The 13,907-nt window shown below is 46.6% G+C and overlaps 5 protein-coding genes across 5 annotated transcripts; 2 read left to right on the top strand and 3 right to left on the bottom strand.

The window, feature by feature from the left end:
* Positions 1–72: 72 nt before the first annotated feature.
* Positions 73–4,550, bottom strand: F9C07_10822 (putative cora family metal ion transporter; the record flags this gene model as incomplete). Its single annotated transcript, XM_041288019.2, has 4 exons — positions 73–752; positions 808–1,893; positions 2,486–3,015; positions 3,133–4,550. 4 exons carry the CDS (start codon positions 4,548–4,550, stop codon positions 73–75), a joined length of 3,714 nt encoding a protein of 1,237 aa, XP_041140330.2.
* Positions 4,551–5,569: 1,019 nt separating this feature from the next.
* On the top strand, positions 5,570–8,179 carry F9C07_2279896 (homoserine kinase). The gene is made up of 3 exons (XM_041288017.2): positions 5,570–6,986; positions 7,112–7,410; positions 7,484–8,179. The coding sequence occupies exons 1-3, from the start codon at positions 6,566–6,568 to the stop codon at positions 7,823–7,825; spliced, it is 1,062 nt and encodes a 353-aa protein (XP_041140332.1). The 5' UTR covers positions 5,570–6,565; the 3' UTR covers positions 7,826–8,179.
* Positions 8,180–8,222: 43 nt separating this feature from the next.
* F9C07_10820 (uncharacterized protein) lies at positions 8,223–8,681 on the bottom strand (the record flags this gene model as incomplete). Its single annotated transcript, XM_071507499.1, has 3 exons — positions 8,223–8,245; positions 8,358–8,405; positions 8,576–8,681. 3 exons carry the CDS (start codon positions 8,679–8,681, stop codon positions 8,223–8,225), a joined length of 177 nt encoding a protein of 58 aa, XP_071365971.1.
* Positions 8,682–9,069: 388 nt separating this feature from the next.
* F9C07_10819 (putative ubiquitin ligase subunit HrtA) lies at positions 9,070–9,550 on the bottom strand (the record flags this gene model as incomplete). The annotated part of the gene is made up of 3 exons (XM_041288021.1): positions 9,070–9,168; positions 9,232–9,302; positions 9,358–9,550. 3 exons carry the CDS (start codon positions 9,548–9,550, stop codon positions 9,070–9,072), a joined length of 363 nt encoding a protein of 120 aa, XP_041140333.1.
* Positions 9,551–9,874: 324 nt separating this feature from the next.
* F9C07_1128425 (uncharacterized protein) lies at positions 9,875–11,959 on the top strand. The gene has a single exon (XM_041283923.2). The coding sequence runs from the start codon at positions 10,477–10,479 to the stop codon at positions 11,851–11,853; it is 1,377 nt and encodes a 458-aa protein (XP_041140334.1). The 5' UTR covers positions 9,875–10,476; the 3' UTR covers positions 11,854–11,959.
* Positions 11,960–13,907: the final 1,948 nt, after the last annotated feature.

Here is a 13,907-nt window from a genome sequence, read left to right as displayed (position 1 = left end):
CCAAAATGATGAGGTTCCAATCGAAAAAGGGTTAATGGCCCACGCTATACATCATGGTAGTATGGTACGAGTTCACGAACCGCCAAGTGCCCAATACGAAAGCCAAACAGTTACAAGTGCAAATAAACCCGACCGCAAAGGATTTATCTTATCTCCGCCACCCATGAAGTACGCTGCGCCTACCCAATTGCAGGTGACAAGATCGTCGGGGCCGCGTTTGCCGTACGTGGAAGTGAGCCATCTGCCCTGCGGGCAGCTAAAGTCCAGAGCAGCGGGACAGCTCTTGACGAGGTTGTAGCAGGTGTCCTCACAGGGAAGAATCTCCTTGTAGGGTCCCGGTCGGATCTCTTTGTCAATCAGCGAATTCCGGGACCGATTCGTCGAGGTATTCAACTGCAGTGTGTGGTTGTCACTGAGCGAGGTTCCGTTAATGAACTTCTGTCCAGCGTTTCTAACCTGGAGAAATCTGCTAGTTCTTGAAAAGTCTTCGCACCGAGGGATTGTTACGGCGCATAACCACTGTTTGTATGCCCTGGCACAGTCATCGCATCCCACCGCCAAAGAAAACCGAGTCTCGTTTGTAGCATTACATTGGATCTGCTCCAAAGAGTAAGAAAAGTTCTTATACAGTGCAGCGGCATTATCATCGTAGAATGAACGGAGGCCGTCTAAGTTAAAAGTCGGGTTCGAAGGCACCGCATATGCCACTTCATTACAAAATGACAGGTTGTAGAGGAGCGCACAATTGCCATCTTTCGTTGTCAGTAACCTTAACACCCCTGGTGACGCTGAAAGGAATTTAATTACCTGCTTTAGTTGAGAAGGTGATTGGTTTCCATATTTTCCCACCGCCGCCAATGACGCCGTTTCTAGAACCAGTAGAATTGCCATCCAGCGCTAAAATCCCTTCATACATCGAACTTCGGTTGAGCCCGGTGATATATAACTGCTCCTTGGGTTTATTGCCGGGGCCTCTGCTCGTCATGCTTGCGTTGATATTACCATCACCTTTGCCTATTTGGGCGAGTCGATCGAGCGCACAGGAGGAATGGTGTAAGCCAGAGATAGCTGTATCGTTAATGTTATTCGCAAACATTGTGTACGGCGGCGCAATGCCCATCCAATTGTTGTAGCCCTGAGAGCCCAGTTCTGCCTCTGTTAGGTTGCCCGTGGTGAAGAGCGCACTGTGCGTGTCCGAATCCACAAAGTACAGGAAAGCCGGATCGTGCGCGAAGCTGTGGAAAAAAGCATCAACTGAAGCCGCAAGCTCATAGCTGTAGGACCCAGAATATTTTGTGCTGTTATGTGCAGTAACACCGATATAAACATTTCCCTCTACCTCGACGGTGGCGCCCATATAGCCCTCTTCGACCATGTATTTAGTTTGATTCGACCTCTCTTGCTCAGGACCAGGCTTCTGAAGCAATTCAGATGTAGAGACGTAGACCTCTAGATGCGGCAGGTCTCGAGCACTGTCAGAACCGGCTCTATTGGAGCTAGGCTTCGAGCATGCTGTCAGAGATATGAAGACGGTTTCCGAACGCTTCGATTGGTCGCTAGTTGGTCCCTCGGATGTCTTATTGGTATTCTTGTCTTTTACAGAGTTCTTTGAGAAGTACCACCACTGGGTTTCGCCTAATTTAACTTCGCCCTTTTGATATTGATTATTGCCTAGGGATGAGACCCCAGTAGGAGCCCTGCGGACAATATCTAGACCTCGCAAATCTCCAGCGTCATCCACATCGTCTTCAATCACTAGACCATTGTAAGACCCCAATGGGAAGGAGAAATGTGAGTCACCGTCATTAATAGTCAAGTTACTATGGATTTCAGGGGCCAGAGAAGTGAGATCTGCGGCATGGCCTAAACCTGTGGTCGAAAGAGCCAGACAGACTATATAGTGATAAACAATTGCGCTGATGCATGGAGCAAAACAGCACAACCAACGTGCGAGCTCAGGTCGCATGGACAATTCAGTAGATATTGGCTCTGGGTTGGGTAATATAAAAAGGAAGAAGAGGAAGAGAGGAGAGTCAAGGAAGGCTTGGAGACAAGGCCACGACTTCCTCTCACAGCCGAGGTCTGTCGAGTCGTAAGCGAATGTTGGGAAACGTGGCAGGAGGAAACGTCATCCACGAACTAATTCAGGCTCATTCGGAAGCTAAATCTTATATACAAAGTACTTGCGCTTGGCAATGCACGTTCTAGCTTTCAGTATGTATCGAGGCCGTCTTTTCTGCCTGCGGATTCCGATAAATTGGACTGCGCCACATCAACCCGCCAGCCACAGTAGCCCCCTTCGGCGCCCCGGAAAGCTAAGGAGAACATTTTCTATTACTAAAAATGTGTCATGGGTATGCATGTATGTAATGAATCTAGATATCTATATATACGCATGGATACTATATTTGACAGCCCATAAGTTTCTAAATAGCCAAGACCACATTTAAATCTTATACAAGCTTGTAGCAGCGAGCAGCAATACCGCTAATAATGACTACCGCCGCAATCACACCGACGATGCCAAAAAACCACGCAAGGCCTTCCTGGCCCTGACCAGGGACTGTGACATTCATACCGAATAGACCACAGATAAGGTTCATAGGAACTAACATGGTGGCAATGAGAGTCACCTTGCTGAGGATCTTGTTGACGTGGTTGCCCAAAACTAGGTTTGTGACGTTCAGCTGCGCAAGATAGTTGGTGTGTGATCTGCTGAGCATCTTCTCAAAATGAGCCAGGTTAGACATCATGGTCACTACATGATCTTGAATATCTCCCAGGTAAAGGCCAATGTCACCACGCGGTGTTACTGAGTACTGTTCGTTGCAACGTTTAGAGAAACCTCGAATAACATCCGCCTTACCGCCCAAGAGGCGCATCAAGCTCATGACCTTTTTGCGCAAGCCACCAATTCGTGGCAAGAATGACTCAAAATCATCCATACGTGCGATGAAGACGAGATCTTCAATCGCCTCGGACTCGACCTCAATTTCGCGGATTACAGGGCCAAAACTATCCACAATGTCGTCACTACACCAGACATTAGAATTCACATACAGACAGCTAGATGGCGATCAGGTAACATGCATGGGCTTATAAAGGAGGAAAGGCGGAATAAGAGGGGCTTACATCATGGCATAGCAAATCCAGTCACTACTAAGTGACACATAGTCACGGAGCTTTCCGATTCTTCTCCGGACATTCGAAGCATGGGGATTCTCGGTAAAAGAGAACGATAACACACCATCGCGGAAAACGATCATGTAAAAGTTGACGGGCTCCATGAAGCGCTCGCTTGTCTTGTCTATCTGGTAAAAAGTCCGGAAGCACACAAAATAGTATTGCTTGAATAGCTCAACTTTCTCTCGAGCTTCCTGGGTTAAAATATCTTCTGTCGTCAGTGGGTGAATTGAGAAGGCTCTCGAAAGAGCACCAACTTCGGCTTCAGTGGGATTCAAAACATCGAGCCACCAAACGCCTCCTTCCGGGCCAAGTTGGAAGAGGTCTCGAAAGGTGTCCCCAGGGAAAACTAAGTCGCCCAGTTCCGCAGCATGTACAGTACTCTGTGACTCGGACGAGAAGAAGCCGAACCGAGTCGGCTCATTCTCATTTCTGAGATTTTCAACTAATTGTTTTTCGTTGACAGCATCCGCGAAGACTTTCTCGCTGTCTTTCAAGTCGAGTCCAATAATGTCATCTGATGAGCGCTCAACACTCGATGAGCGCTTCGCTTCATGGGCTTCGGACTTCTGGGCGTTCGGACGAAGATCGTAGAAAACACGAGACTTCTTGCTCTGTGAGCTAAGGCTGTGCTTGCGCCGCGTTGTGATAGGCTTCGTCTTCTGATTAAGAGCCACAAACTCCTCCAACTCTTCATAGTCAATCACCGGAATTCTGCCCAATTGTTCAAAGGGGGGGGCACATGTATCCTCAGGCGAATCTAATTGGATATCACCTGGTTGAGGTCTAATGGCACTTGCATTACTGAAGGTTGGGCGGCGAGGATGTGTGCCACCAGACACCGTACGCTGTAGGATAGCTTCCAAGTCTGGCGCTGCATGACTCTCCAGAGTGTTGGCACGCTCCCGGCGCCGTGGGTCTGCAAAAGCTTCGACTGAATTGGGCGGAGATGTTGATCTAGCTGAAACCGACGAATCCCTCGACATATTTGCGATATCCTGATGCGTACGGCTAAAGGCACGACCCTGACGAATATTTCCGGTTGGATCAAGGGAGAAGCGTCGTCCTAAACCATTGACATCCTTAACTGATCGATCATCGTCTGCTATTGCTTGCTCAAAGTCCCGAGAGAATGGCCCCGCTTCTCGAAGAGCATCCTGAACTTGCTGAACTTGGAGCAGATCTGAACGCTGTGGCGTCTCCATATTCAGATTCTGCGGTGTGGTATTCTGCCGACTAAGCGTCATATCGGGGGTAGCTTCGATACGAGGTGGATCCAATTGAAACCGATGGTCATCCAGTTCAGGCACTGGCGTGCTGAACCTGCTTAAAAACATGTACTTTTCTGACTTGGGTGATTCAGACATTTTCTGCGACGCTGACCGTCAACCAGAATATACACCAGGCTTACCAACCCAAAACGTGGCAGTCTGGGGTGACAACAAAGGCGTATTTGCGTTGATTGCCTCAACTGTTATCGATGCCTTCCAATAAGGCGAAGGCGGATGTACAAGTCCCAAGGGCAATTGCTCCTCCGTCCATCAGCCAGACCCCTCGCAAGGGCCTGGCATTACCGACGCGCGTCTGTGTGTCAGCTTCGAACTTGCTGGAAGAGACCGGTTATGGGGGTCTGGTGTCGCCCCCGCAGAAGACCCTGAACTTGGGGCCCAGAAGAGGGTGGAGGAAAGAGGACTGATAGTAGTGAATGCCCGCCAACTTGACTGAGTAGTACGAAGAGGAGCGCTGCCGCTCCAGAGTTGCAGTGAAGTGGTGAGTTGTGACAGGATAAACTCCTCAGAAAGAGTCCTTCAGTTCACCGCAAAACTTCCTATCAATGAATTTGATAAACCCAGAGGCTCCGAGGTGATTGCGGGCGTTGAAAGAGGGGGTCTATCTACACACCAACAACAAAAAAAACAAAAAAAAAGAAGAAAGGGAAAAGGAGTCCAAAGAAGAGGTTAGAGATCCAAATGTAGGACACTAGGAAAGTTTTAAGATCTGATGTTCTGGTATTTGGTGCAGATAGGCTGATGTGTTCAGAGATGAGTGGCGGGAATCGTCACCAACTCGAACTTGGAGACCAAACTCTGATGTCGCAAATAATATGTTGTTCCCAAAAAAAAGATATATACGCCCAACAACAATGTGTTAGGCGAAGGGACAGATCACGCGGACAATGGAGAAGAAACAAGAAAAAAGAGGAAAAAAGGAAAAAGAGTATGAAAACCTGCAGGAGGTAGTTGGTCACCTACAGAGGCGAGTCGAGATGAGTTTTCTCAGAGACGACAGCGAAAAGGGAATTTGTCGTCTTTAAAAGAAAGCTGAAGCGTATCGGAGTACGGAGTAAAGAGGAGGGAAAAAAAAAAAAGGAAAAGAGGGGCGCGGGTAGAAATTTCCGCTTGGGGTTAAAAAAGTCCAGAGCCACCGCACTACCAGAAATCTGTTACTACGTACTCTTACTGGGGCCGCATCGGCCATCCTCCGCCTGGGTTATCTACTAAGTTTTGAAGTGAAGGTCATTCGTAGTATAGTTACGAATAAATCAAAGGTAGCATTTAGTACTCTTTAGTGAAGATGGAACCGTTAAGTAGTATCAAATGTAATTAGAAAATTCAGATATCGTTATCTTCAATTGTTGTAATAGATGTTACGAGCGATTTTTTTTAATATCGGAACCATCTTTAGGCAGCACTCATACCCTATGCTGAAGTCTCGCCCCGTATTGAAATGAGAATTTCCAGCGTGTGTCAATTGAAGATTATTTGGTTAGGGTTCGGAATAGGTGTAGATATTATTTGATTAGTGTACAGTTGTCCTGCATGACGTGCAGCTCATAGGATGGATCGTAAGGTGTTGAATATCGGTCACTTCTGATTGGAATCTAGTGTGTTGGTTAGGATACATCAATAATCTAGATCTAGTCCGAAAGGGAATAGTCTTATAGCTTGGCTTTTTTGCCCAACGGGCGGACTAACCGACAGCCTTAACTCCTTCTATTGTCCCGAAATCGGCGAACAAATATTTTTTCTTGGGGCATGCCAAGAAACTGATGAAAGAGTCATACTTTCTCACCGGTGGCAGATATCTTTCAAATTACATACATATCTAAATACCCAGAAAAGAACAGTGCTTCGAATCGGATTGATATGACAGGTTAACCCATCTCTTCATTTTGTTGGATAAATCTTTTACGGTTGATTGCATTGACTCTGCCAAACCGTTCGTCCAGTCAAGAAAATAGAAAGAAAGAAAGAAAGAACAGAAACAAGTGATAGGGAGAGTAAGACACACACACACACGCACACACACACACACACACAGAGAGAGAGAGAGAGAGAGAGAGAGAGAAAGAGACTCCCTTCACACCTCTCTTTTCCCCACAATGGCTTCTTCATTCGTTATCAAAACACCCTGTTCATCTGCCAATATTGGTCCTGGATTTGACGTGATCGGCCTGGCATTGTCGCTCCACCTCGAACTCCATGTCACTATTGATTCCACCAAAGCCTCCCAATCTCCTCTGAATTGTGTCGTCACATATGATGATCAAAGCAACAGCGCGGAAGAGATCAGCCTGGATCCAGAGGTAAACTTGATCACCCGTGTAGCTCTGTATGTACTTCGATGCCATGATCAGAGAGCGTTCCCCGCGGAGACCCATGTCCATATTGTAAATCCTATTCCTCTGGGTCGGGGTCTCGGTTCGTCTGGTACTGCAGTGGTGGCTGGTGTGATGTTGGGCAACGAAGTAGGCCGCCTCGGATTGAGCAAGGAACGGCTACTGGATTATTGCTTGATGATCGGTAAGTTTGGCCTTTGAATTATTATTTAATCCCTTGTAATTGTTTTGCAAGCCGGCCCCTCCATATGAAAAATGGATCTTCTTATTGCCATTAGCTTCTCGACTGATTGACTTACTCCTCAACAGAGCGGCACCCGGACAATGTCGCTGCTTCTCTCTTTGGGGGCTTTGTCGGAACTTACTTGAATGAACTCAAGCCTGAAGATATAGCCCGCATAGAGATTCCACTGAGTGAAGTTTTACCCGCCCCGGCCGGCGGTATCGATACTGGGATACGGCCTCCAGAGCCTCCACTTGGTATCGGCCACTACAGGAAGTTTCAGTGGGCCAAAGAGATCAAGGCTATTGCAATCATCCCAGATTTTGTGGTGCCAACCGCCAACGCACGAGGTGTCCTGCCGACTGCATATTCAAGAGCCGATGTTGTAAGCTCTTTCTTCCCATTTTCCTTATGGTCGAACAATAGACAAGCTCCTAAGAACTAACGTATCCCTGTAGGTCTTCAACTTGCAGCGCGCTGCCTTACTCCCTGCAGCATTGGGCACGTCTCCTCCCGATCCAGACATGATCTATCTAGCCATGCAAGACAAGGTTCATCAGCCATACCGGAAGACCCTTATCCCAGGTCTAACGGAAATACTCCAATCCATGAACCCGAGCACGCAGCCGGGTCTGCTTGGAATATGCCTATCGGGAGCAGGGCCAACAATCCTAGCTTTGGCCACTGATAGGTTCACCGAGATCGCAGAACGTATCATTGCTAACTTTGCTTCCAATAATATAACCTGCCAATGGAAGCTCCTTGAGCCTGCCCAGGATGGAGCTACAGTGCATTATTAACATCACTGCCTTTCATCATATGTGGCTTCTAGATAGGGATAATTGGGGGCAGGGAGCGAAAACTCCGTCTATCTTAACCATGGCTACGCTCTAAATGGCATATCTTCAGAATGATTCTTTCCCTCGCTGAGTTGGTAAGGGGTGGTGGGTGAAGTCAGCTTTTTTTTAGCAATATTTTTTGTAGGGTTCTTAGAGAAGTATATAAAATAAAGTTGAGGCTGTGCCAGACTTTTGCCCTTTACTTTATCTGACTACATCCTCTTCTTTTTACTTTTGGTAGTTTCTTTCTTTCGGTTTCTGGTTCCTCTCACTAGAGCAGTGCCCCAAATTGGTTACGCCAGTTTGACACCTTGGCCAAGGCGGTAAAGGTTGAATTGGTTAATCTCCGCCTTCCCCATTACCAGGCATACCAACTGTCATCTTCAGCATTCATAGTTTTTATTTGTCTTGTTGTTTATCCTTTGTTATTATTACTATTATTGTTACATCCATCCTTGTTTTTCTCCAGGGTGGGGAATACCAAAACATTTACTAGACGCCTCTTCGCCATGGATGATGTTCTTGCATCTGTCCAGAATATCTGCGAAGGCCAGATAGTATGTTTGTCATCACCACCAGTCCGCTCGTATAAGATGATAACCAGGCAACTTTACATGGATAGGACTTTCACGGCCAGCGCATGGCTGAAATATTGTCTACGGCTCTTTTAATTATATCTGGGGTAAAGTGCTAGCCTATCCCTGGTCTTACTTTCACCAATTATGGTCAACAGTGATAAGATGGGCATCATTCGCTTACGCTCGGTCGTGTCAAGGTTGTTGCTTTCCTCGCCGGATATATCTACAGGGATATACATCTCACACTCTGGGTCGGGTTGGCAGGTACGCTGGTAACTGGACTGGCCGCCATCCCTCCTTGGCCGATGTACAATAAGAAACCTGAGAAATGGCTTGTTCCGTTGGCCGGGAGTGTCGGTGGCGTACGGGTCACGGTAGATGGAAGTAAAGTGGCATGAAATACAAGCTGGATACAGGGGAGATTGACTCGGGAGGTATCGAGTCGGACACTATTTATCTCTACACAACCAAGAAGCCGCATTTATCATCATAGTAACTACCGCAAAGGTGTGAAAAACAAACCCGAACGCCATTCAGACCATTTCCTGCCCGCCTCTTGCATATAAAAATTTATGGCATCATGTAGGTGGAAGCTTCAGCAATCAAAGGTCCTCTATAGAACTGCTTTTACCGGCCGTACTTCTGAAATTCCCAGTCTCGGTTATCTAGGGGACAAACCTGGCGAGTTTTCAGCCAACGGGATATGCAGTGGAAATGGAACGCGTGCTAGAGAAGAAAAAGTTGGGTCAGTATTAAATTTGTCAAGAAGCTTGGGATATCTGGACTCACATTGCAAATCCCCCAAGCAACTGTACACTCTTCGGTCGTAGATGAACCTTGGTTTGCTTGACACTCGATACCTAAAACACTTATGTTTAGTTATACTTCTGCAGTAGCGAAGAGCAGGAGTCATACACAGGTCCATGATATGATTACGGCAAATTGCGCAATTGTCGACAACGATATCCCACGCCCATAGGGCCACCGCATTCCATTTCTTGACTTCGAACTTCTTTTTGCCATCACTCGCACCTTCGGAGGCCTTAGATGCTCCCTTTCCCTTGGCTGAAGCACCAGCAGACGCTTCTTTCATCTCCACATCGGCCATCTTAGATACCTATTAATGTCTTGACTCCCTGGGCCTGTTTGTTGCGATAGAAGTGCTGGAAATACCGAACAACTCAAGGCAGGAAGGCCAGGAGGGGCACGGGTGTGCTGATTACGTAGTAGCGAAGTAACTTGCGATAACCAGATGTTGCGGTGAAGACGGCTAGCCGACGTATGTAAACTGAGTGATTCTGAAGTTTAAGTGATATGGATTTTTTTCTCTCTCTCTTTTGCCTTTATACGCACCTCGTATAAGGTTTGAGACAGGAAAATGACAGAAGAGTGAAAGTAAGTTGGTCCTTTGAAGTCTTCTTTCCACACAGTACACCTTGTTGGGCTTTTGTTTTGTTTGCACCTCAGTTGGACAGAGGCTGAGGCGTTGTACACTACTACTAATACCTCACCGCCTAGCCGTTAGTCATAACCGATCCCCGCCTTCGATGCCCCAGCCGCCCTCCCAATGTCCATATTCACCTACCTCATCACATCACAACATCAACGCCCTGGGACAATGCTCCTCTACTTTATTACACACTCTCTATTCTTTACCTGTCTAGAAACAAGCATGCCTAGGAGTCCTCGCTTTCTTCTTTCGTTGTTTGTTCTTTGATTTCAGTAATAGAACGTATTCGCACCTCTTGAACCTATTTGTTATCATTCAAAGACAAATTAGGCTCTTTCTTACAGTGCTATCAGCGCTCCATGCCTGATATTATTGTCTTTATCCACGACCGGCGTTATCGTGATCAGAACAGACTGCTGGGCAGTGCTGCAGCCTATTCGACCCTATTTATATATTCTGTGCTGTCAATTATTATCATTAACTTCTTCGTCTTTTCTTTTTCTCTTTTTGAGGATACATCATTTCTTTCCCTCTTCCAAGCTTCTCTTCCCAAGGCCACCTATTTTTAAGGCAACCAAGTCGCAATGTCGAATCTGTCGCCGACTCCTCCAACACCAAAAGGCCCTCGTAACAACCGGCGCAACCCAAAACGAAATGCGACGCCGACTACACAAAGGGCAACTCTGTTAACGACTCCTCCCTCGTCGCCTCCGAGGAACATGAGCCCAGGAGGAACAGCCACTGATTCCTCTGCCAACCTATCCAAGAAGAAAAGTGGCCGGTCCAACAAGAAGCCACGAGATTTATCTAAGGCTTCACCGACGCAAAGAAACGGCCACCGCCGCACATATTCACATTCTAACAATATCACCACGCCTCAGCTAAAAGATAGCCCTCACTATGCTGGCCCGACGTTCCATGCCTCCCCAGCTCCCTCCTCCCTTCCAATTCCGAGCTTTTTTTCAAAATCGGTACCAGATCCCGATCTTGCCCCGGCAATAGAAGCAGATGGCGATAAATACGACGTTGGGCCGGGATATGAGGCGACGCCCTCAAAGCTGAGGCCACGCGCTCAGTTCCAAACCGAAGAGCCGCAGTCAACACCTTTGGATTTCCTTTTTAAAGCTGCGGTTGAAGCTAGAAATTCTCAGCCACAGTATAGTCCCGAGGCAAGCATCAAGATTCGCTCCCCACAAACAGACTCCAAGACCCTGCCGCAACGCAAACCCAATGGCTCTACAGAAGGGTCATTGCCGTTGGGGGTAGTCTATCCGGTACCCCATAACTCGCAGATAGGGCCCTCATTTGCTACACCTTACAAAGATCGCATGAACGCATTACGATCCGCCAGTTCTCCCTCCCACTCCGTGGTAGAACTTGATGAGGACCAACGAAGAGCCAAAACTGAGGCCCTGAAGGATTTGTTACTCAATCCGCGTCCTCAGAGGCCCTCGTATGTGTCAAAATCCTGTAGTCAAACTAACGGTGTCAACGAGCAGCCTACCCCCATTGGCAATGTGCCTCATTTTGCGACTGTACTCAGGACAGCCTCTGGCCCGTCAGCAACTCTTTATAACAACGTGCTGCCGGGGCAGAATCAGTCAACGGTTGGGAACGGTTGGCAGTCACCATTTTCCAATTCATATACTATTAACCCTCAGCCCTCTCAGGGTCAACCCTCAACCTCCAACAAAGGGGCTCTTTCATCAATCCCAGGGAACACAGCAAACGTCTCAGGAGAGAAATGCTCTTCTCCAGTATACAATCAGACTAAATTCGACATCAATTCCATGCAGGGTCCAAATTATCCGCCAGTTCATCAATCACCTACGTCACGAGTTTCAAACACGTCCACCAAAGCTCTCGACACCAAGAAAATGGAAGACGATCTGCGGAGGATTCTGAAGCTTGATGTGAATCCAGGCCTGCCGTCCAACAGTATTCAGAGTTCATTTGCTTAATGCCACTTCCCTTCTTTTGATTTTTTTCGTTCACGCTTTCTGGCATTCTGCATAACATTTGTGCATAACAATCGATGCTCCATTTTCCAAGTTTCATTCCCATGCCGAATGATATCTTGTCTTGAATCTTGGGTTTCCTTCGTCTAGTCTAATGTTTCCGGTGGCAGTCTCTCATCTATGACCAAGATTCTCGGCGTTCTTCCGGCGGTTCATGCTGGTAGTGATCATTGCTGTAATTGATAGGTTGATGGGTTCATTGGTCCTTCAGCGGGACATCTTTATACCCTTCATTGCATCGAACGCGGAGTCCGGTTGCCTTTATCGGTGGTCTTTCTCGGAGTGTGTTGGTTTGGAATATTGTTTGGATGACAGATCAGGGACCCCTGATGTCACTCGTTTAGCCGTCGGTGCCGACTGTTATCTCTCTCTCTCTTTTTCTTTTATTTTTTATTTTATTTTTATTTTCTTTCTCCCTGATAGCTTTCTTGTCCTCATTTTTCTGATGCCACACTTGTCTCTTGTCATATTTACAATGTCTAGTCAAGGGATGACTTTCTCATGGCTTACGCTTTCTTAGTCTATTAAATCATTTGGTTTTCTGTTTCCCCTATCGGGCGTTCGAGATCTCAGTCTCTATGTCTATATAACGTCTTTACTCTCGTTCTGCACACCTATGCATTCGTTACCATACACTATCCGAACTCCTGATTCTTCTCGCTATTTAAATCATCAAATGTCACGCTTTGTGCTAACCCTATAACATTAAAAGTTCAGTGGAGACTTCATAAAGGTGTTGTAGTCATTGCAAACCCACCTACGATGTAGGCTTGGAGATGGTCATACACGCTGATACCCACCAGCAATTGGGTGTATTAGATATGTACCAGGTAGAAATTATCGGGATACAGGGGAGGAACAGGTGAAAGCCTAGAAGACTTCGAATACTGGTTCAACCTCAAACTGTACAGAGTAGCGCCGGAGACTAGGCACCACTGGCCGTCCCCGCTCTGTACAGCAAATTACGACCTTGAAACTAAGAAATCCATTACCTTCGTGGAGACTTGCTTGGACAGGGTCGCCCACGTGTATCCCACAGTACAATTAATTCTTGGAGTTGAGGATTGGTAACCTGCGAGAACAAAGAGCCCTGCCTACCTTGAATGACTTACAGTAGGCGAAACTGTTGCCACAGTAAATTCGTAGGGGTAAGTATTCCTTTCCTCAACCGGCATTGTAAAAGAATTGTCGATTGGTATTAACTAGAACGCCACCACTTCAGGTACACCTACTCCGTACTGGTACTAGATCTCCATTGCACTGTAGATCCACCGTTGGCTTTTCAAGCCGTAACTTGCGGCGGTTCCTGTGGATCGCCGATAGGACGCATAAAATACCGTATGATTATACCAATGTGTGTGTACTCCTTGCGGAGTAGGTTGTATACTAAAGATACATACCATACATGATAATAGGTGGCACAGACCTAGCAACTCAATGTGTCTGCATTAAGATAGTACATCTGACTACTTTATATAGTAGTGTTTTAAACTGTGGGTTTCTTGGTGGGGAATATAGTAAACATTCCCTGTATCCATAAGTAATCACGAATGGAGCTATAAACCTACAGCTGAGGTCTTCAAGAGGTAAGTGAATAATATATTTTCGTATAACCCGCTGCTGATAGAAGCAATCAAACACTTTACTATTATAGAAAATAAATCCAGAAAATCCAAAAGATCCAAAAAAAATCCAACACACACACACACACACACACACACACAGAGAGAGAGAGAGAGAGAGAGAGAGAGAGAGAGAACATACATGTGGGAGTAAGTGAAAATGAGAAAGTCATACCAGATTTTGCTAAGTCACCCTGACAATAGCCAGCGACAGCATACCTTGAAAGTGAGTACTTCACTCATATATAGCTGAATATTGACAATGATGGATTGGATTTATTCTGCCTGTTATACCTGGGCAAATCGGAACAGTTTCTGTTAGTGAGAAGAATGTTGAGAGATTGATGTACTGGAATGTTATATAGTACAGTACAG

Source organism: Aspergillus flavus, chromosome 1 (genome assembly GCF_009017415.1).
Source record: "Aspergillus flavus chromosome 1, complete sequence".
In the NCBI taxonomy this organism is placed as follows: domain Eukaryota; kingdom Fungi; phylum Ascomycota; class Eurotiomycetes; order Eurotiales; family Aspergillaceae; genus Aspergillus; species Aspergillus flavus.
The sequence above is the reverse complement of the archived record's forward strand: the minus strand, read 5'-3'. Positions and strand labels throughout refer to the sequence as shown.